Source organism: Elephantulus edwardii, unplaced genomic scaffold (assembly GCF_000299155.1).
Source record: "Elephantulus edwardii isolate Elephantulus edwardi_28Jun2011 unplaced genomic scaffold, EleEdw1.0 scaffold00056, whole genome shotgun sequence".
NCBI classification, from domain to species: Eukaryota; Metazoa; Chordata; class Mammalia; order Macroscelidea; family Macroscelididae; genus Elephantulus; species Elephantulus edwardii.
In genome coordinates, this window is record NW_006399806.1 from 8,821,320 (window position 1) to 8,844,912 (window position 23,593).

Here is a 23,593-nt window from a genome sequence, read left to right on the forward strand (position 1 = left end):
CACATAACTTCATCTGTAAACGATCACAAATATTATATATCTGGAGGAAGATAATCGTGCATGGTAGCATAGAGGATTGAGCACTAAAGAGAGATCTTCAAGGGGATGAGATGCCACGTACAGCAGGGGTTTCAGAATGGTGCGGACCCAGGAAGTATCTTCTTCTGTTGTGCATAGAGTTGCTGTGACTAAGAATGGGCATTTGACAAAAACAATAATATTATTTGGCTAAAACATTTCATACAACCAGCCTCAGAATAAGATAAGGAAATAAACTCTATTTCCTTTAAGGAGAGACTGCAAGGTACAAAGCAAAGGGCTTAGAGAAACAAGTCAAATGTTGGGCTCTCTCAAAACATCTTTACCTATGTCCTTGATTATTTCACTTAGAATTAAAACCAAAAATGGAAATTGTGAGACAAATAATAATTTGAGATTTCTGCGTAGACAAACGCAGAAAAAAAAAAGTAACAAGTAACCAAGGCAATCCCAAACAGCCCATTTTACCACAGCTGTCAATGATTCATTCCCTCACTGACTTACTAACAGAAAGGTGGCCTTGGAAGAAAAGTCTGAAATCTACTTCCAAAAGATCACAGCCACTGAAAACTCTGTGAGGAATAGTTCTACTCTGAAACACAGGAGGTGGCTGTGAGTTGTAATTGATTAGACGAAAACTTTTTTTACATATATATGCATAAGCACAAAACACACATACTTACACTACTATCTTATGTTGCACTACTGTCTTATGTTAGTCCTTACGCTACTGTCTTTTGTTTCATTGGTGATATTCACAGTCTAATTTTCTGACAGAAAACAATATCACAAAGTAAGTAACTTTGAAGGACATAAAAATTCCCCCTCTCAGATTTGGAGATCTGAAGTCCGAATTCAGGTGTCACCAGGGCCATTCTCTCTCTCCCTCTTCTGTTAGCTTCAGAAGATCATCCCTTCTCTTTTTCTTGGTGCTTCTCTCCTTTCAGACAGACCTGTGCACAGTGTCTTGAGCCTTGTTGTCTTCCTGGCTTTCCATAACATTATGAATAAACAGGGCAAAGCAATAATGAAAAACATCGAAATTATAGGAATTTCATGAAAAGCAGAAAGTTATTTTTATATGAAAATGATATGGAGGCTCACCCAAACTCCTAGAAAATCAGAGATAAAAATAACTGAAACACTAAAAAAGTCAGTAAGGTAGCAAGAAATCAAACTAACATACAGACAGTAATAGTTACAAATAATAGTAACTAGTAAGAAGATGTAATAGAAGATAAAGTTTTATTAGAAGAACCTACTACCCAGGAATTAATTTTGGTGCATAATGGCCCTTATTGGGGTTCTGAGGCTGCTTATGGGAGGAGGCTACCCAGCATTCTTTCACAGACCAACTGGTGGATCATAACCATTGACCTTCTAGTGATAAGTACACTACACCATCAGAGCTCCTTATACTAGCAATGGGAAGAAAAACTAAAACATAGTAATGTGCTTAATATGAAGGGTGCAAAAGGAAAAAAAAAGTCCAAAATCCTTTATTACAGTTCTGAAAGGCAAAAAACCAGATTTATACAAATAGGCCTAAATTGTAGTTAGATAGGTTGAGTGAGCATAATATATCATTTGTGTTTATATATTTATAAATATAATATGCTACCAATAAAATATCATCATTTCCCCCTCAGAGTTGGGATATTGTTGTCTTGTTGTTGTGTCTGAGTGGAAACTGACTCACAGTTGACTGTCCAGAGGGTTTCAGAGACAGTAAGTTGCACAGAAGAAGAATGTCCATCCTCCTCCACAGGAGAAGCTGGTGGATTTGAACTGTGTGCTTTTGGGAATGCAGCAAATCTTCTTACCACTAGGCTACCAGAGATCTAGAGTTGGGAAAGCTGTTATCAAAGTTATTTAAAAAAAATAAGCACGTAAGACTAGCCTCACTGACTCTGACACACCTACCCTTATTACCCCAGTTACTGAATCAGCTATCTCATCCTGGGTCTTCAGTGCTGTCCCTCCAACCTTCCAAGCATGATGTCCTTCTCCAAGGACTGGTCTCTCCTGTCCATGTGCCCAAAGTATGTGAGATGAAACTTCAGTATCCTAGCCTCCAAGGAGAAACTTGGTTTCAATCTCTCCAAAAGAGATTTATTTGTTTCCTTGGTGGTCCACTGTATCAAGACATCTCCAGCACCACAACTGAAAGACTTTGATTCTTCTTTTGTCATCCTTAGTCATTGTCCAGCTCTCTGATACATAGCAAGTAATGTGAAGACTATGGCCTGGATCAGACTGACATCATTGCTTCTCAGTACTTTGGAGATGTCCCTGACAGCAGATTTTCCCAGTGCAATTCGTCTTTTAAATTCTTGACTGCTGGTGCCAAGAGTGTTGATTGTGGAAAATATATATATGTTGTTGTTGCTGTTATGTGCCATTGAGTTGCTTGTGACTCATAGCGACCCCATGTACAAGAGCCCTAAATCGTACTCTATCCTGTGCCAATGTCACTGTCTCCAACATACCTACTCTTATTACCCAAATCACTGAATCGATCCATTTCATCAAGGGTCTTCCTCTTTTGTGTTGTTCCTCTACCCTTCCTAACATGATGTCCCTCTCCAATGACCAGTCCCTCCTTGCAACCTGCCCTAAGTATGTCAGATGAAGCTTCAGAATCTTTGACTCCAAAGAACAGTCTGGTTTCACCCTCTCCAGGAAGAACCTGTTTGTTCTCCTAGTAGTCCATAGTATATTTAACACTCTTCTCCAGCACCTCAGCTCAAAGGCATCAATTCTCTTTCTATCATCCCTAGTCTCTGTCCAGCTCTCTGACACATAGCACGCAATTGTGAAGATTATGGCCCAGATCAGGAGCACCTTAGTCTCAAGCCTAATGTCATTGTTCTTCAGTAGTCTTGAGAAGTCCCTGATAGCTGACTTTTCCAATGCAATTCAACTCTTGATTTCCTGGCTGCTAGTAGCAAGAGTGTTGATTGTGGAACCAAGTAAACAAAAACTGTTAACAGTATCAATCTCTTCACCATCCATAATGATGATGCCAATTGGCCCAGTGGTGACAATCTTTGTTTTCTTGATGTTGAGTTTTAATCCATATTGAAAGCTGAAGTCCTTGACCTTCTGCAGCAAGCGCTTCAGGTCCTCCTAAGTTTCAGTAAGCAGGGTTTTGAGTGTGCACTCCCTCCTAGCTGACTCTCTAGCAGGTTTTCAAAAGCTATAAATTTCTTGGGAGGAGATTGCTTATCTTTTTCTCACGGAGGAGCTGATGGATTTGAACTCCCTGCTTTTGGGTTGCCAGTGCTACTTCTTACCACTAAGCCACCAGAGATTACACACACACACACACACACACACACAAAATGAATCACAACTGAACTTAAGAAAACATACCAGCAATATAGAATAAAAAATAACAAGTCAACAAGTAAATTCAATTACACATGGTAATTTAATATACATTTGTTAGATTTATCATGGTATCTAAAAACTTCCATACAAGGTAAACTATTAACAAAGGTTCCTGGGTTAAGTGAATATAATTTTGAGAAACGATACTATAGAATCCACAGTAAACCCAACAAAAAGCTCTGGAATAGATGAAATACACAGATTAAAAAAGGAAGCCTTGCAAGAAATAGAGAAAAACCTGGGTAAATCCCCCACATTCTGGCTATAGGGAAATACAATCAAAAGCTAGATTCAATAAGAGAAAAAAAATGACAAAATTGATGCTAAATTAAAAAAATCACACTGCATGACAAAAAATATAAAAAGGGGAAATAAAACTAAAATAAGAATCTATTAGATAATATTATATGTCACGAAATATATGTGTTTACATATATCAGATTAACGGCTCAACAAAAAGCACAACTCATTGTCATACAGTCAGAACTGACTCATAGCTGACTCACTTGCAGATTTTCAGAGGCTGTAAATCCACAGAAGGAGAATTCCCATCTATTTTCCTTGGAGCAGCTGATGGATTTAACCACCTGTCTTAGGTTAACTTTGCCAGCTCCTTACCTATTGGACCATCAGAACTTCCAGATTAGTGGTTAGTATAGTCAATATACCAAGGGATCTTAAAAATAGATAGGAACAAAAAGCAAAAACTAAATAAAGAAGGGGGAAAGACATTAATAGATAAATCAAGTGTACACATATTCTTAAGCATATAAAAAAGTTCAATTTTACTCATGATAAGATAGATAAAAATGAAGTTCAAATTGAAAATCACATTGTGATTTCTCACTGGCAAAATTAAACATTTATGATAGATTTCTATGGTGGAATAATGGGAAATAGGGACTCTCATATATTGCTGTTGGGAATCCAAAATGAAAAAGAAACACATAGAAGCAAGTTTGACAATATTTTAAAAACCTAATGTGCATTTGTAATGTTCCCAACATTTTAATATAAAATTTTTCATGGTGCCAAAAATGTTAGCCATATTTTATAGTGAAAGTCAGTATACTTACCACCTAAATCTTACCATTAACATTTACCAATGGTACAGTCAAAAAGTCAATAGATGTATTGCATTGGGAAAATCTATTGTGAGGGACCTCTTCAGAATAGTTAGGAGTAATGACCTTAATTTGAAGACTGAGATGCATTTGATCCAAGCCATGATCTTCTCAATTGTTTGCTATGCACCTGAAAGCTCGACAATGACTAAAGATGGGAGAAGAATTTATACTAGTATCCATAATTCTTTCTGCTTATGATTAGTAGCAGATCAGTTACAAGAAGTGCTGATTCAACATTGTCCCAAATGTTTGATTTGCTGTATGTTGTTACTATTGTTGTTATGTGCTGTCAAGTCAACTGTGACTCTTAGCGACCCTATGTACAACATCCCTAAACCCTGCTCTATCCCTTGCCATTCTCACTGTCTCCAACACACCTATCCCCATTACCTCAGTGATGGAATCAATCCATCTCATCGAGGGTCTTCCTCTTCTCTGCCATTCCTCCATCACCCCAAGCATGACATCCCTCTCCAAGGACTGGCCCCTCCTTGCAACATGTCCAAAGTATGTCAAACAAAACTTCAGAATCTTTGCTTCCAAGGAGCAGCCTGGCTTCACCCTCTCCAGAACAAATTTGTTTATTCTTCTAGCAGTCCATTGTATATTCAATACTCTTCTCCAGCACTAAAGCTCAAGGACATCAACTCTCCTTCTGTCATCCCTAGTCATTGTTCAGCTCTGTGAAGCACAGCAAGTAATGGCAAAGACCATGGCCCATAATAGGCGCACCTTAGACTTCAGACTGACATCGTTACTCCTCAGTACCTTGGAGAGGTTTCTGACAGCAGACTTTCCCAATGCAATCTGTCTTAATTTCCTGGCTGCTGGTACCAAGAGTGTTAATTGTAGAGCCAAGCAAAATAAAGCTGTCAACAATCTCATCTCTTCACTATCTATCATGATGCTGCCAATTGGCCCAGTAGTAACATCTTTGTTTTCTTGATGTTGAGCTTCAATCCGTATTGAAGGCTGCAATTCCTGACCTTCTGCAGCAAACACATCAGTTCTTCCTCAGTTTCAGCAAGCAGGGTTGTGTCATCTGCATAACACAGATTGTTGATAAGTCTACCTCCAATCCTGATGCCATACTTCTCCTCATAGAACCCAGCCTCTGGGATCATCTGTTCTACATATAGATTGAAAAGATATGTAGATAGAACACATCATTGATGCACACCCTTCCAAATTTTGAACCATGCAGTGTTTCCTTGCTCTGTTATGACGACTGCCTCCTGGTCCAAGTAGAAGTTTCACATAAGGACAATCAAGTGTTCTGGGATTCCCATTCCTCTCAAAGTCAGCCGCACTTTGTTGTGATCCACATAGTCAAATGCCTTTGCATAGTCAATGAAACACAGATAGACATTCCACTGGGACTCTCTGCTTTCAACCAAGACCCATCTGACATTAGCTATAATATCCCTATTATCATGGCCTCTTCTAAATACAGCCTGCATTTCAGACAGTTCTCTGCTGATGTGCTGTTCTAGTCAGTTTTGGATGATTTTCAGCAGAATCTTGCTTGCATTTAATACCAATGATATTGTTCGATAATTCCCACACTTTTCTGGAACACCTTTCTTTGGAAAGGGAACCAATATAGATCTCTTCCAGTAGGTAAGTAGGCCAGGTGATTGTCCTCCAGATTTCTTGGCACAACTTGGTGACCACATCCAAGGCAGCATCTGTTTGCTAAATTAGTCAATTGGTATGCCATCAATTTCTGGGGTCTTGTTTTTTGCCAGTTCTTTCAGAGCAAAATGAACTTCCTCCTTCATCACCACAGGCTCTTGCTCCATGATTTTCAACATCAACAGTTTCTGCTTTGTTCATGTCCCTCACTCCTCTGTCCTCCCTTGGGTTTGGCAGTTTTCTGGAAGTTCTAGAGAGACTCAGACTTATCAGAGAAATATCTCTCATGACTGTAGGTTTTCAGGCCAGTTTGACAAAGACTGATGAGTTTTGTAGACTGTCACTTGCAGTGTAGCTGAATAGTGCGAGTCCCCAAAAGAGAGAGGTCCCAGGTGCTTATATAAGCCTCTAGCGAAGTGGTACTTGTATTCCATCCTAATCCTCTCTCCTAATATAGTAAGTACTTCAGCATAAAATAAAGTTTATTATCGGCTAGCAAAGACAATTTGAATGGTAAACCTTTGATATCACAAAACACCGTTGAGTTGTGGTGTTGGCAAAGCACACTGGATATCCCATATCCATGCCAAGAGAGCAAACACATTTCTCCTGGACAAAGTTAAACCAAGACCAAGATACTCCCTGGAGACAAGGGATGGTGAAATACTGTCTCATGTATTTTGAGCATGTTATTTGGAGGGGCTAGTCCTTGGAGAAGAATATAAGGCTTGGAAAGGCAGAGAATCAATGTAAGAGAAACAAGATTGACACAGTGGAGGTAGTAATAGGTGCAAATGTGTCAGAGATGGTGAGGATGGCACAGAGTAGGCCAAGGTTTGGAGCTATTGTTCATAGAGCTGCTATAAGTAACAATTGACTCAATGGCATATAGCAACAACAAAGTTTATCATTTTTATCCATACGGTTATATAGATTAATATATTTAACAAGGGACCTCTGATGATTTATTGAGTAAAGAGTTGTACTGCCAGCCCAAAGGGAGGTAGTTCGAATACATCAACTGCTCTGCAGAAAAAGGATAGGGAAGCTCCTTCTGTGTGATTTACAAACTCTGAAAACCCGCTGGAGGGTCAGTGATGGGTTGACTCCTACTTTACCACTCATAAGAGCATAACCTATATATAAAAGCTATAAGATATAAAATATATATAAAATTATAAGAAGACATTGCATGTTTTAAAATCAGAAAAGGTGTGAATGACTGTTGTAGCCTTTCTCCTTATTTATTCAAACTGTCTGCCAAGAAAATCATCCAAGAAACTGGGCTATATGAAGAAAAGGGTGACATCAGGATTGGAAGAAACTGCATTGTGCTGATGACACAACCTTTACTTTATAAGAGATCTTGAAGCATTTATTGTAGAAGATCAAAGCCTTCAATATGGGTTAGATTCACATGTAGAAAACAAGAATTTTCACTAGACCAGTCAACAGCATCATTATAGAGAACAGATTGAAGTAAAAAGAAATAACTTTGGATCCACAATCAACAACCATAGTAATGGCAGTCAAGACATCAAATACCATGTTGCATTTGGGAAATCTGCTGTCAAGGGTCTCTACAAATTGCTTAAGATCAGCAATATCAGTTTAAAGGCTACAGTTTTAATATTGTTCAAAGACAAAGGTGAGCCTAGTCTAAGCCATAATATTTTCAATTGTTTCCTATTCTTCTGATAGTTGAACAGTGAATTAGGATGACAGGAGAATCAATGTCTCTGAATTGAGATGTTGCAGAAAAGTACTAGATAACAAATGAACTTCCAAATAAAGAAACTAGTCAGTCTCAGAGAAAGTAAAACCAGGGTACTTCTTAGAGACAAGGATAGTGAAACTCTGTCTTGCATATTTTGGATATATTGTCAGGAGGAACCAGTCTTTGGAGAAAGATATGATCCTGTGAAAGACAGAGGGTCAGAGAAAGCAAGTAAGACCCTTAACAACATTGATTGACACAGTGACTGCAACAGTGACTTGCACAAACCAGAGGACAGTGCAGAATAGAGCAAAGTTCTGATCTGTTGTTCATAGGGTTACTATGAGTTGTAGTTGATGCAAGGCATAACATTGCAGTTGCTAGGTGCTATTGATATGAGTATGACACATAGTGACCGTATGAACATTCAACCTGAATCCTGCCCTATCCTGTGCCATCCTCATCGTCTCTGAAATACTAGAGCCCATTGTTGAAGTCATCATGTCAATCAGTCTCATTGGGGCTCTTCCTCTCCTTTGCCAACCCTCTATCTTTCCAAGCAACATGTCATTTCCAAGGAATTGCCTTTCCTAGCTACATCCTCAAAGTATGAGAGATGAAGCTTTACCATCTTTGCCCCAAGGAACACTCTGGATGCATTTTTTTCCAGGACATATTTGTTTGTACTTTTGGCAATCCATAGGTTATCCAGCACTCTTCTCCAGCACTACAATTCAAAGGTATTAATTCTTCGTCTTCTGTCAACCCTATTTCTTGTCCACCCTTCTGATGTGTAGAAGGCATCTGATTTAGAAAACATGGCCTGATGAAGGTGCATATTAGTCTTCAAAATGATATCATTGCTTTTAAGAATTTTGGAGAAGTTCCTGATAGGCGACTTGCCCAAAGCAATGTTGTTTTGTACCGTTGAGTCAGAACTGACCCATAGCTGACTCTCCAGTGAGTTTTCAGAGGTAGTTATCACAGAAGATTGCCCATCCTTCTTCTGTGGAGAAGCTGGCAGATTTGAACTGCACACAGTACAGAATGCAGAACAGATGCAGTACAGGTTTGCAGTACAGATTATTCCACTAGGCCACCAGTGCTTCCTCTGCCCACTGCAATATGTCTCCTGATTTTCTGACTGCTGGCACCAGAGGTTTTGATTGTTGATCTGAGCAAGATGAAATAATTGACATCTTCAAATCTTTCTCCATCTATCATAATGTTGATTTGTTGGTCCTCTAGGGTGGATCTCTGTTTCCTTGATTGTGAGATGTAATTAATACCAGAGACTGTAGTCCCTGATCTTTTGCAGTAAGCATTTCATATCCTCCTCACTTTCATCAAACAAGATTGTGTCACCTGCACAACACAATTTGTGGATGAGTCTTCCTCTGATACTGATGCTATATCCTCTTCATAGAGTCCAGCTTTATAAATTATTTGCTCAGTGTACAGACTAGATAAGCGTGGGAAAAGGGTTCAATTCTGAAACACGCTCTTCCTGATTTTAAACCATGCAGTGTTCCCTTACAGTGTGTGTGTGTGTGTGTGTGTGTGTGTGTGTGTGTGTGTTCCTGGTTACCTTACATGTATGTCAGGCTGCTAACGAAAAATATCAGCCCTCTTGAAATCCTCCAGTCACTTTTAAGGAGAAAGATGGACAGTCTTCTCCCACAAATATTTATGTCCTTAGCAACCCATGAGGATTGCTATGAGTTGGAGTTGACTCAGTGGTAGTGGATTTGATTTATTTTGATCTATTCATTAATTTATCTTTATTCTCTGAAGGTTTTCACACCTCACTAGCAATATAGTGTAGTACTGGTTTTCTTTTAGAAAAAAAAATCATTTTATGTGCATAAAAATTTGCTAAGTTTTAGCAAATTCATAGGCCTGTGTGATTCAAAATCCCTATTAATAAACAGAATATTGTCATCAGTTTAAAAAGTCTAGACATCTCAGATCCTTCTCAGACAATTCTAACCCTGAACTAACTGTTGTTGTTAGGTGCAATTACCAAGGAGCAATGGTGTTAATTGAGGACTAAAGTGCACCTGGCTCAGACCATCATATTTTCAATCACTTGTTATGCTGCTGAGGGCTGGACAATGAATAAAGATGGCAGAAGCAAAACTGATGCCCTTAAACTGTGATGCTGGAGAGGAGTACTGAATATTATGGACTGCCAAAAGAACTAACCAGCGATCACTTTTATCTGTTACAGAACTTTGAAAAATACAATCACACATTCGTATGATTCAACTTTGTATAATGGTATTGCATGTTACATTTTCTTCATTTATAAGGCTTCTTTCACTTAGAATAATGCTTTTGAGATTCTCTTATGTTGTGTGTGTATCAGTAATTCATTTCTTGCTAACTAATATTCCATTGCTATTACCTCCCTTACCTATTATGATGGACACCTGCACTGGATTAAGTTTAGAGTAGTATCATTTATGAAAATTTTGAGTGTTATGATTTTGTGAACATTCTCATAAAAGCCTTTACTAAACATACTTTTCATATCAGGCAAATGCCTACAAAAAAAAAGAGTGGCTGAGTTGTAAGACAAGTTTGTTGTTGTTATGTGCCATCAAGTTGCTTACAACTCAGTGACCCTATGTACAAAAGCCCTGAAACTTGTTCTATCCTGTGCCAACTTTACTGTGGCTAACATACTTCATTACCCCAGTCACTGTAACAGTCGATTTCATCTATGGTCTCCCTCTCTTTCTCTGTCTCTCCACCCTTCCAAGCATGATGTCCCTCTCCAAGGACTGGACCCTTCTTGCAACATGCTCAAAGTATGTCAGACAAAGCCTCAGAATCCTTGCCTCCAAGGAGCAGCCTAGGTTCACCCTCTCTAGGATGAACTTGTTTGTTCTCCTGGCAGTCTGTGGTATATTCAACACTCTTCTCCAGAACCACAAATCAAAGGCATCAATTCTGTATCATCCCTACTCATTGTCCAGCTCTCTGATGCATAGCAAGCAATTGCGAAGACTATGACCTGGATCAAGTGCACCTTGGACTCTAGACTGATGCCATTGCTCTTCAGTAATCTGGAGAGGTCTCTGACAGCTAACTTTCCCCAGTGCAATTCATCTCTTGATTTTCTGGCTGCTGGTACCAAGCGTGTTGATTGTGGAGCCAAGTAAACTAATGCTGTTAACAATCACAATCTCTTCACCATCTATCCTAATTCTGCCAATTGACCCAAGTGTGAGAATCTTTGTTTTCTTGATGTTGAATTTCAATTTATATTGAAGACTGCAGTCCTTGACCTTTTGCAGCAAGTGCTTCAGGTTCTTCTCAGTTTCAACAAGCAGGTTTGTGTTATCTGCATAACGCAGGTTATTCATGAATTTTCCTCCAATCCTGATGCTACATTTCTCCTCATACAGGCACATTTACATTTGGTTTTAAAAATTGTTGCCACACCTCTTATCAAAGTGTTTATACCATTTTATATTCTCATTAAAAATGCATGTTGTTGTTGTGTCCTGTCGATCAGAATCAAACCATGGTTGATCCTCCAGTGGGTTTTCAGAGGCAGTTAATTGTATGGGAGGAGATTGACCATCCTTCTTCTGCTTAAAAATGCATGAATTCTAGTCATTTCACTGATGTACCAAATTTAAGCTGAACTCAACTATACAACTTAATTTATTGCCATCAAGTCAGAACTAACTCATAGATAAACTCCCAGTGGATTTTGGAAATCTATAAACATAGGAGATTTTTCATCTTTCTCCAGTGAAGCTGCAAGTGGATTTGAACTGTCTTTGGATTAGCATCACAAGTTGTTTTCATTTTAATAGAATCTCTGGTGCATAATGAGTTGGAGGTTCTAATCCACCACAAAAACTTGATGGAGGACCAATATGGGTTAGAATTGCTTAGTAATAAATAGTATCTCAAAGTGTTTTCAGTTATCATTTATATCATCTCTAATGATATTGAGCTATTTTCTTTTACACATTGGCCATTTGTATATAATTTTTAAATGGTGTGCCTTCTTTATTTTGAATTTATATTATTAGAGTTATATACATGACATAAAGTCTGACTATTTGCTTTTGATAAGATTATATCAAAAGAATATGGAACTGCTCTACTTTTCACATGTTTGTCAATGGCACAGAATGTTTTTGCATTCTCATTACTGAGTCTATTAATGAATTAATTTACTTCTCTATCAATCTCTTCAATTTTCATTGATCAAGATGAAAAACCTACAGAAATGCTGAGATTTTATTTTTTTTAACCACAGCATATTCTAATTAAAAAAAAAATATATAACCTATAGGTGACCTGCTTTTAGGGTTAATAATTTTTGTGTTATTTCATGATGAAAGATCTAGATATGTATTTAATTTTTCCTTCTTGAGTATATTTGTGTTGTTATAAGCTGTCAAGTTGACTGAGATGCATAGCGATTTTGTGCACTGGTGCTCTGAATCCTGTCCTGTTCTCAGGCAATCTCACAATCTATGATGCACTTATTCCCATTACACCAGTTACTGTGCCAATTCATCTCATGCAGGGTCTTCCTCTCCTGTGCTGCCCTTTCACCTTTCCAAGCATGAGGACAACCTTCATTATGTCTCTTTCCAGGTCCCTCTGGTATCATGACCAATGTATGTGATACGGAGCTTCAAAATTTTTGCCTCGAAGAAGCACCTTGGTTTCGCCCTCTTTAAGACATAGCTGTTTGTTCTCTTAGCAGTCCATGGTATGTTCAAGAGTCCTCTCTAGCACCACAACTCAAAGACATCTATTCTTCTTCTGTCAGACTTAGTCATTGTATAGCTCTTTGATGCATAGCAAGTAGTTGCAAATACCATGGTCTGAATAAGATGCACTTTAGTTTCTAGATTCACTTCATTGCTTTTTTAGCACTCTGGAGAGGTCCCTGGCTGCAGATTTTCCTAAAGCAATTTGTCTTTGGTTTCCTGACTGCTGGTGCCAAAGTGTTAATTGTAAAACTGAGCAAGCTAAAATTGTTAACAATCTCAGTTTCTTCTCCGTTTACTGTGCTGCTGCCACAGTGATGAGGATCTTGTTTGCTTGATGTTGAACTTCAATCTATATTGAAGACTGCAGTCTGTGACCTTCTGTAGCAAATGCTTTAAGTCCTCCCCAGTTTCTCCATCTTTGCCTCTAAGAACCACTCTATTTGTACTCCCTTTAAGACAGACTTGTTTGTTTCTTTGACATTCATTGAGATTGCAATTTTCTCCTGCATTACAGTTCAATAGCATCAACTTTTTCCCCCTGTCACCCTTATTTACTGTTCACTTTTTATATGTCTAGGAAGTCATCAAAAATGCCTAGACTTATTTTAGGCATATTGCTCTCCTTAAACGGACATCAATTGGTATACTGTCAATTCCTGGGGATTTGTTTTTGGCCAATTCTTTCAAAGCACCTTATACTTCTTCCTTCGTCACCACAGGCTCTTGCTCATATGTTGTTTCATGAAATTCTTCTGTGCCTACCAATTCCTTCTGGTACTATGACTCTGTGTACTCTTTCCATTTTCTTTTAATACTTCCTGGATCTTTTAATATTCTGCCCAAGGCATCCTTAAGTATTGAAACTGGAGACTTGAATTTGTTCTTCAGTTCTTTGAGCTTAAGAAATGCTGAGCGAGTTTGGCCCTTTTGATTTTCTGACTCCAGTGCCTTGCACATTTCATTGTGATAGTTACTTTGCCTTCCTGCATTGCCTTTTGAAATCTTCTGTTAAACTCCTTAATATCTTGACTTTTCCACTTTGCTTTGGCTTCTTGGTGCTCTAGTGCAATATTCAGAATCTCTTCTGACATCCATTTTGGTATTTTCTTCATCCTCTGTTTTTGTAATGACCTTTAGCTTTCTTCCTGGGTTATATTCTTGATATCTTTCCACAGCTCATGTAGTCTTTACTTATTAGTGTTCGAGGCCTCAAACCTGTTCCCGAGATGGTTTTGAAATTCATGATCATCTGTCCAACTGACTAGAAGAAATCTATATTTGTTCCCATTCCAAAGAAAGGTGGTCTAAAATAGTACGGAAATTATCGAACAATATCATTATATCACGTGCCAGTAAGATTCTGTTGAAGATAATTTAAAGAAGATCAGAACAGCACATCAACAGTGTCAGAAGTGCAGCCTGGGTTTAGAAGGCACTGTGGAACTAGGGATATTGTAGCTAAGGTTAGATGGGTTTTAGCTGAAAGCAGAGAGTACCAGAAAAATCTCTATCTGTCTTTCATTGACTATTCCAAAGCATTTGACTGCGTGGACCACAGCAAACTATGGTTAACTCTGAGAAGAATGGGAATCCAATAACACTTGATTGTGCTTATGAGAAATCTATATTTGGACCAGGAGGCAATGAACAGAACAAAGATAGGAAACACTGCAAGGTTCAAAATTGGGAAGGGTGTACACCAGGGATGTGTCCTATCTCCATACTTTTCAATCATCTGCAGAACAGATGATCCAGGAGGCTCGTCTCTATGACGAGAAATGTGGCATTAGGATCAGAGGAAGATTCATCAACAATCTGTGTTATGCAGATGACACAACCCTGCTTGTTGACACTTAGGAGGACCTGAAACACTTGCTGCAGAAGGTCTAGGACTGCAGCCTTCCATATGAATTGAAGCTCAATAGCAAGAAAACAGATCCTTACCAGTAGGCCGTTTGACAGCATCATGATAGATGGTGAAGAGATTGAGATTGTTAACACTTTCGTTGCTTGGCTCCACAATCAATACTCTTGGTACCAGCAGCCAGGAAATTAAAAGATGCATTGCATTGAGAAATTCTGCTATCAGAGACTTCTCCAAAGTACCAAAGAGCAATGATGTCAATCTAGAAACTAAGGTGTGCCTGATAAAGTCCATGGTCTTTGCAACATTTGCTATGCATCAGAGAAATGGACAATGACGAGGGATGATAGAAGGAGAGTTGATACTTTGAGCTGTGGTGTTGGAGAAGAATATTGAATATACCATGGACTGCTAAGAAAAGGAATAGGTCCATGCTGGAGAGAGTGAAGCCAGGCTGCTTCTTGGAGGCAAGGATTCTGAAGCTCCCTCTGACATACTTTGGACACGTTGCAAGGAGGGACCAGTCCTTGGAAAAGGATGTCATGTTTGGGAGCATGGAGGGACAGCGCAGGAGAGGAAGATCCTCGGTGAGATGGATTGGTTCAGTGTCTGGGGTAATGGGGGTAGGTGTTTTGGAAACAGTGAGATAGGCGCAGGATAGAGCAGGGTTTAGGGCTGTTGTACATAGGGTTGCAATGAGTTGCCGGAGACTTGACAGCACATAACAACAATAAGAACAGCAACAAGAAACTGACATTATTGCTTTTTTGCACTTTGGAGAAGTCCTTGGCAGCAGATTTCCCCATACAGCTGGTCTTTTCATATCTTGACGACTATTACCATGAATGTTAATTGTGGATCCAATGAAAATGAATCTTTGACAGTATCAATCATTTCTCCATCTATCATGATGTGCTTATTGGTTCAGTAGTGAGGATTTGTGTTTTCTTGAAGTTGAGATATAATTAATATTTGAAGGCTACAGACTTCGGTCTTCTGCACTCTGCAAGTAAGTAGTTCAAGTCATCTTCACTTTCCACAACGAAGGTTGTATCAACTATATAATGCAGGTTGTTGAGGGGACTTCCTCCAATCTTGATGCCACATTTTTCTTTGTATACTCCCCTTTCTCAAATGATTTGCTCACCATCTTTATTGAATAGGTATAGAGACTGGATACAACTCTGATGCTCACCTTTCCTGATCTTTTTTTTTAATATATATAAAATTTTGTGGATTTTTTTCCCACACCAGATCTTTCCCCTTTCCTTTACCCATCCCTTCCTATCTTTCCTGATCTTTAACCACGTAGTATTTTCTCTTTTGTTTGGACAATAGCTTCTTGGTCTATGTGTAGAGTTCACATGCTCACAATTAAGAGTTAAGGGATTTCCACTTTTCTCAATGTTAGCCAAAATTTATTATGGCTTACATTATTATTAGAACCTTGAATTATGTAAATTATGTAGCAAATAATTTTTTCATAAAGCTATATTGATAGCTCCTGGAAGACTATCATCACTTGCAGTATCCTAGAGCAACTTCTTCATTTTTGGTTTTCCATGTTGATCTTGATTTCCCAAAAGTGTTTCATAAACTCTGGATGCTTTATGTCTTCCGTCTTCCTCATGAAGCTCCTTAGTTTCTTCTTGAGTCATTAATTGACCCTCAAGACATGCACCGAACATTGTTGTTACACAAAGGGCATAAGCGTATCAGAAACAGTGAGGGTGTTACCAGTGGGGCAGTGTTTTGCTCTGTTGTACATATCACTGAGCTGAAATTGACCACATGGCATCTAACAGCAAGAAGGTATCTTCCACCTTTGGTTCCTGACAACAGTGACAATTACTTTCCTTCCCTCTAGGATCCTTGATTAAGATATTCTAGAAGTAAACTCTGTATCTTCATTAGTTTTACTCAAAATGATGTATTTAAAAGAAGCAATGCAATTTATGTAGATTTTTTATAAAAGATGACTATAACACTATAGATGTGTATACTGAGTCTTTCAATGTATTTCCTCCTTCCACATAGTCTACCCTCCATCTCACTTCCTGAAGTTTTTAGATTTTAATACTACAGACATCTGACATAAACTTAAATAGTGTGAGGTTACATGGTAACTCTAACTTTGTGAAAATACTTTCTCCATTACCCCACTTTTCTCATTACTCCAGATTCACTGAACTCTTTTTAATTTTAAAATATATGAATTGAGTGAAATGTTATCTCACTTTTTCCTTGTTTCCCTGTGCTTGTCAAGTAAGTGAAGAGATTAAACCACATAGGGAAGAAATAAGACATTGAGAGAGACATAGGAATCGTCAATAATTTTACATAAGTTTATTCATGAGTAAACTGAGGCAAAGAGAAATCAAATGTTCCTCTCTGACATCACACAGCTTTAGCAGGGGGATAAATTTTAACTAGAAGCCAGGCTTTCAGACCTCTATTCCAGTGCTATTTCCAATTTTTCATGTCCTAAGTGCTTTCAAAATAACTTTTTTCCTTTTGGGACCTCCACAAATATTCCTGGGTTTTATTGGTTCAGTCCTAACTATGCTTCTCAGAACGAAAAAAGAAAAAAAAAATCATCAAAAAAACCAGTGTCTCTTGTCTTGAAAATGATAGGTTGACATCACATTATAAATTTACAGTAGCTTTTTTTTTTGTCCAGTTGGAAGGCTGTTTCCTGGGAATGAAAAACAGTGTTATAAGGAAAGGCACACACCATGTGGTAATAAAAACAAAATAAATTATCTCTCAACTTTTAAGTTTAAGTCTACCACTTCAATTAGCACCATTAGTGTTTTTCAAGTTGCTTCAGCTTATAAAATCTGAGTCAGGCAGTGAACATTTTAACACTATTTTTCTCACTAATTTATCCTTCATGTTGAGTGTCTTCTAACACATCATCTTGGGACTATTAAAATGAAACAGCTATTAACTAATTCCTTCAAGCATCAAGGTTGAGAACAGAAAGAAAGTAATTGCAATAAACAAGTAATTTCCAGTGAGGTCTTACTATGATACATAATTAGTAGAAAACAGAACACATTTTAGTCACGGCTTTATATGTTGAGAAATCAGAAAAAAAGAGATTCTTAACTCAGGAACAATAGACTTCAGAAATATGGGAGATAATGTCTCAGAGTAAATGTTCTTCTAGTGGTCAAACATGTTGCTTTACTTCTTCCATTCATTCAGGCCACCTATCTGTGAAAAGAACAATAGAACTACATCCTGAAGATACAGGGACTCTTGTCTTCTCACGACTTCAGTTTTTAGTGTACTGGCACAAGAAAAGGCTTCTAAATTTGTAGAAGGCAGAGGTTGTAATCTTCCCCCCCTTCATTAAGTTGGCTGCTTTGCTCTCCCTTCTAGTATCCATTTCACTGACTACTTGATATGGGCAGCAAAGTTGTCATTATCAATAAGATCTCAGCCTTTGACTTTCTTACACCCATTGCAATCAGATGCCTAGTTTTCATGATAGGCTCTTGTCATGTACGTTTCGGCTCGACTAGCAGCTCATTAGAGAGTTCTCTTCTAGAATTATCTAATATAATCTAATACTTCCTGATATGATCACTCACCTTTTTTTTTTATTGTAGCTTTTCATCTTTGTCTGATATTTCTTTTTTAATCTCAGTCTCCCTCTCTTCTAAACACCGCAAGTGCGGGTACATTTCTAATCTGGCTTGTTTAACTCTGATGTCTAAAAATGCTTGACATGCAGACACCCAGTTGGCATCATTAATTGTTGAATGAATGAATGAATTCTCAATTGTCTACAGCTTGAGAATATGACTACAGATTCATTCTTTTGGGGAAATTTTTACTTCTCATGTGGTGGCATTTTAATAGAATTTAAAATTCAGTCCTAAAATTGAGTTTTGGAAATGAAGAAACATCTAGAAGAAAAAAGCTTGTAGCATTCATGCCACCGGAAGTACTGTGATGGGCATCACCAGAAAATGCTGGCTTATTTTTGTTGGTTTGTTTACTCAGGAAGTAGGGACATCTGGGTAGATAAAACCGTTGTTTATTTTAAAATAAAGAGCTGTAACAACTTTGGGAGTTGTATATGAAAGAGAAAAATGCCCTGAGAAAATGAATCGGTCTGGAGAAAATGAGAAAAGGTCTTATCCCCCGTTTAAAGCACTGATTTCTTTGGTTCTTCGAATCTTAAGTGGAACTTCCTAGAAAGTTCTCAGTTTGTGTCGTTTTCTAAATAAGCAGTCTGGAAGCAGTAATGCAAAAAAGAAAATAAAAAAAAAGAAAGAAAAAAGAAAAGAGAGCGTCTGGCTCCTTCCAGGCCTTCAAAGTTGCGGCTACTGTAGGACTGACTTTGGCTGCGCTCTAGACGCCTTTCCGATCCCTTTAAAGGTGGGGTTCATGACGAGGATGCGGGGGAAGGAGGCGGGAGCCAAGGACTGGAGAGTCTTGGTTGACATAGTAACTCTCTGCCTGCATTGCCACCGGGCCCCGCCTGCGCTCTGGGTCCAGGAGGGCGGCCACCTCCCGGTCCCCCGGGCCCTACACGAGCAGAGTAACGCTCCCCTAGTGGCCCCTAAGTGGTGGCAGCTTCTCGCCCTGTGGGGGAGCCATTTACACGGCCCTGGGCGTCTGCAGTTTGTCCCCGGAGAGGACCCTCCGCGACACATTTGGCAGGAAGCGCCGAGGCGCCTCCTCTGGCAGCGGGACCCCGGGCAGTCCCGCTTTCGCGCCATGAGCCAGAGCCCCGCGTTCGGGCCCCGCAGGGGCGGCAGTCCCTTGGTGGTGGCCGGGGCCGGCGCGCGGCGCAACGACAGCCAGGACTACCTGCTCATGGACTCGGAGCTGGGCGACGAGGGCGGCCCGCAGCCCCCTTACGGCTACTACCCCTGCTTGTGAGTGCGGGCGCCGGCGGCGGCGGCGGGGAGCGGGGCGCACGGGAGGGAACATGCGGAGCGCCGGGGACTGCTGGGGGGGGGTGTTCGGTACCCCACGGAATGAGGGGTCCGTGTGGGTTCGAGAGAGCTCTTGGTGAGGATTTATGGTGGCGTTTCTCGAGAGTCTAAGACTTCCAAGTGCTTCCACCCACAGGTGAGCACATAGATGCTTGGTGATGTTTTCAGCCCTGGTGCCCCTTGGAGCTACTCAAAGAGATTCAGTGTCGTTGTGCAAAAGGCATCAACTGAGCAAGCAACTGTCTCAACACTTCGACCACAGGGGAGAGGTGAACCACAGGACAGAGGTGACCGGCCCTCGTGGTGCCATGGGGGAGCCCGGATCCCGCGCGTCCGGCTGCCCACCTGGCCTGTCCCGCGGCGCGCAGTGTCCTGTGCGGGCAACTGGAAAGTTGGAAGATAGGCGTGGGCACAGGGAGACCCCTGCTAGTGGTTCCTGGTGCATCCTCTCACTCACCCTCTAGCATTGAGGTTCAAGGCAGAGAAACAGAACCTGTGGGCTTCTGCGCTGATGGTAGTGGATTTCAGGTACTTAGGAGACTTTGAGAGTCTGTTATTCTGCGGAGGTTGCGTGGAAGGTGGTAGTGGTGGGAATTGGAAAGAAGAAAAAAGTAAGTCCTCCACAGTCATGTGATCGCGAATGCAAATGGCAGCATTTCTGTCGCTTTGCCCTTTTTTTAGTAGTCAGGTTTCCTGATCTGTGACAGCCACCCGTTTGTGGTTTCTCTAGGAAAGCATTTCTTAGCTCTCCGTGCAGCTCTAGGGATGAAGGGGAGTTGAACCCCATGCATGGGCTTCTGGAAGACCTTAGGATGCCAGTCTAGGCCTTAGGAGTACTGGCCAGGGCCATCAAAGTCAAGTCCAGCTCCAGTTCTTTTATGAAGTAAGAACTGAGCTAGGCAGTCGTACATCCTTTCTCCTTTTCCCAAGATAAATGACAAAGTTAGATCTGGTCCCACTCATCTGTTATGGATTTTCAAAGCATTAACTAGTTTATCACCACCACCATCATCCCTCATAAAACATACTTTAAAGGTGCATAAACTCAGTGGTTTTTAAAGAATGGTAACTGAACAGTGCAACCATCACTCAACTCTGTAGAATTTCAGAACATTGCTGTCTCTTAAAAAAACAACAGCAAACAACCAACCATCCAGATCTCAAGTTAGATTAGGATAAATTTCTACTTCTTTTTACACTGCATCTTAGACTTAATAGGCACACAATCACCAGTTTCACCAATTTGAGCTTGATAAAGTGTAGACTAGATTATAATTCATGTTTTAAGGAGCACTACTAGCGTGGTCCTTAAAGTGTAATGAGGCTAACTGAAAAGTCAGTTATTTGAATTCACCTGTGCTCAAGCGTAGAGGGTCTCTGAGTTGGAACTGACTTGATGACAGGTTTTGCTTGTTTTATCACCTTAATTCATGTCTTAGGCTCAGCAGCAGGTCCTCCATTGCTAGCTGCGTCCCAGATGTGTTGAGGTGTGTGCAGTGTCTGATGAGCAAAGAGACAGATGACCAAAATAATAGAAAAGTAAACCAGTCTTGGACATTCTGAATGCAGTCATTTTCAAGTTTGCTTTGTCAGAAGGTATATATTTATAACTTAGGTGGACTTTTTTTTTTTTAATTGGCTGTGACTTCAAATTTTTTTGGCTACCAAGCCTTAGAGTTATGTTGGGTAAAGTTACCTACAGGCTAAATTAAGTAACTTTAAAAGGTATATTGTTGTTGTGTATCTTAGAGTCAGAACTGACCCATAACTGAGCCTCCAGCAGGTTTTCAGAGACAGTTTAATGCATGGGAGGAAATTGCCCATCCTTCTCCCCAGAGCAGCTGGAGGCCTCAAACCATGTACTTTTGGACTTGCAGTGCAGCTTCTTGCCACTAGGCCACCAGAGCTGCCTAAAAAGCTGTACTTGTCTTTAAAATTATTATTAGCCTGGTTCATGAACATAGACTTTTCTGTTTTTATATCCTGGTCACCCAAAAAGCAGTTGCTATGTCTATAGGGAAAAAAATTATTTGATTTAAACAGTTACAGTTCTATACTAGTAGTGACAGGTAAAAAGAATTTCAGGCTTTACAAAAATTTTTGCCACTGCTTTTCTTAAAGGTGGTTTACTGTCAAACTTACTTACCTAGGGTTTGTTTGGGGTTTTTTTGTGGGTTGTGCTTTTTTTTTTAAATTTTTTTTAACATTAGCTACTATATACAGAGTAAGGTTTTTCACCCATAGTTCAGAAAATCCAGTCCACTTTTAATAAGTAGACCAGAGAAGCAGAGAGATGAACAGAAATACTTCACTGTGCTTTCGGTTCTTAATGAGCACCTGCGTTGTGCTGGCTTAACCCTGACAGATGAAGAGCAAGCAGACCAAGTCAACGTCAGAGTTTGAGCTTGTCTGAATCTATTCTCTCCAAAAGATTCTATAGTTGCTTTTCATTCACTGTTTTCTCTGGCAAGATTCTCTGGGAGATTCTGCTTCTGCTCCCTTTAATAGCAAAAAGGAGCAGTCTCCCTCTTCTTCCTCGTTAATAATCAAAATATGGGCAGTCTCTTTCAGTTGTGTTTGTAGCCTGGGGAGTCTGTTGGAAGGTTCTTATGAGTCAGAACTGACCCAGCGGCAGTGAGTTTGAGTTTTTGAGCTTAATTTTCAAGTAACAACAACAACAACAACAACAAAAGTAATCAATTAACAACAATATTTCACATATATGATTTATGAGAATGAACTAAAGAAAGTAATTTTTCTTTGCTAGAAAGAATAAATAAATCCTTCTAATTCTTCCATATACTTTTGATAATGTGATTAAAATAATTTCAACCTTTTGCAAAATAATATATTCATGAAAGTGGCACTCAATCACAGGTCACATTTTAGATATTGCTTGCAATGCCATTTTCCCAACATTGAGATTTTTTCCTTCATAAATTCTCAATTTCTTGTAAATTAATTGCCATTTTTGTGAAGTAAATTCTATTATACAAAAAACTATTTCAGAGTTTATTGATGTACTAGTATAACTACACATGCTTGTGCTGCTTTTATTAAGTTGTAGTATGTTAACTAAGTTTGAAAACAAAGAAGTATTTTCAAGTCTTAGTAATACAGGTGATAGCATTTGGAAATGGTGTTTAGAAAAATGTTCGAATTTTTTTTGGGGGGGCCAGACTCTGTCTGAAATTCAAGTAATTGTTCTATTGTGATTAATTTGCAGTGGTGCTTAGCAAGATTCTGTTCATGTTCTACCACAGTCCTTAAAGATATATCAGATGGTTTCTTCATTTACAAAGAAAACATGTTTCTAGTCATCACTTTTATATAAAAAGAAACAACTTACTGCCATTGAGTTGGACTTTCCAAGGCCCTAAGTCATATGGAAATAGATTGCCGTTCTTTCTCCACCAGCACCCTGAGTTGCCCAGTGATAAGGACGTGTACAGCCAGGCTAACAGCTCATGATCTGAATCCACCAGCTGCTGTGCAGGAGAAAGTTGGGCAGTATTCTCCTGCACAATGTACTGCTTATGAAAATTCTCTGGACAGAGGTCAGTCAGTTCCAACTAGCTAGTACAATAACAGTGTAATAAAAAAAAATTGTAGTCTTCTAAACAGTGAGAAAATAAATCCCTATTTTTTAAAGCCACTACTTGTGATATTTTTATTATAATAATATTAGACAACTAAGCAGAATGGGAGAAAACATAAAATACAAATGTGTACAGCAACAATATAAAGGAAATATAAAATAGAAACAGAACAAGACTTATTTAAAAAATAATAATAATGTTTAATAAATAGAACATCAAGATATGAATAATATACTTAGTGAAGTAAAAAGAAGAACCTGATGGAGGGGTTAAATAACAGAATAGGCATAGCATAATTTAGGATATTGTACATGTAACATGTAGCATAGAGAGAACTGTGAAGCCAAACACTGTGACACTGATGCGTCAAATGTGAAAATGGTTACTCATGGTGGACAGTGTTTGGTGAACTTCCCCGATTAAACAAGCTTGGAAGCAGGAGTGGCATCCACTTCCACAATAGCTTGCCTCTGGAAACCCTATGAACCTGGAGAAAGGACGAAAGTTATACAGGAG

The 23,593-nt window shown here is 39.3% G+C and overlaps 1 protein-coding gene across 3 annotated transcripts in view; it reads left to right on the plus strand.

Annotated features, from left to right (window-relative positions):
* Positions 1–19,202: 19,202 nt before the first annotated feature.
* Positions 19,203–23,593, plus strand: part of TRPC6 (transient receptor potential cation channel, subfamily C, member 6) — a 219,791-nt gene continuing 215,400 nt past the window's right edge. For 2 of the 3 annotated variants that reach the window (XM_006887323.1, XM_006887324.1), the window contains exon 1: positions 19,258–19,418. In XM_006887323.1, coding sequence (XP_006887385.1) covers positions 19,258–19,418 — 161 coding nt within the window. Of the gene's footprint in view, positions 19,419–23,593 lie in introns of all 3 variants that reach the window. The other variant, XM_006887322.1, reaches the window with a different exon arrangement.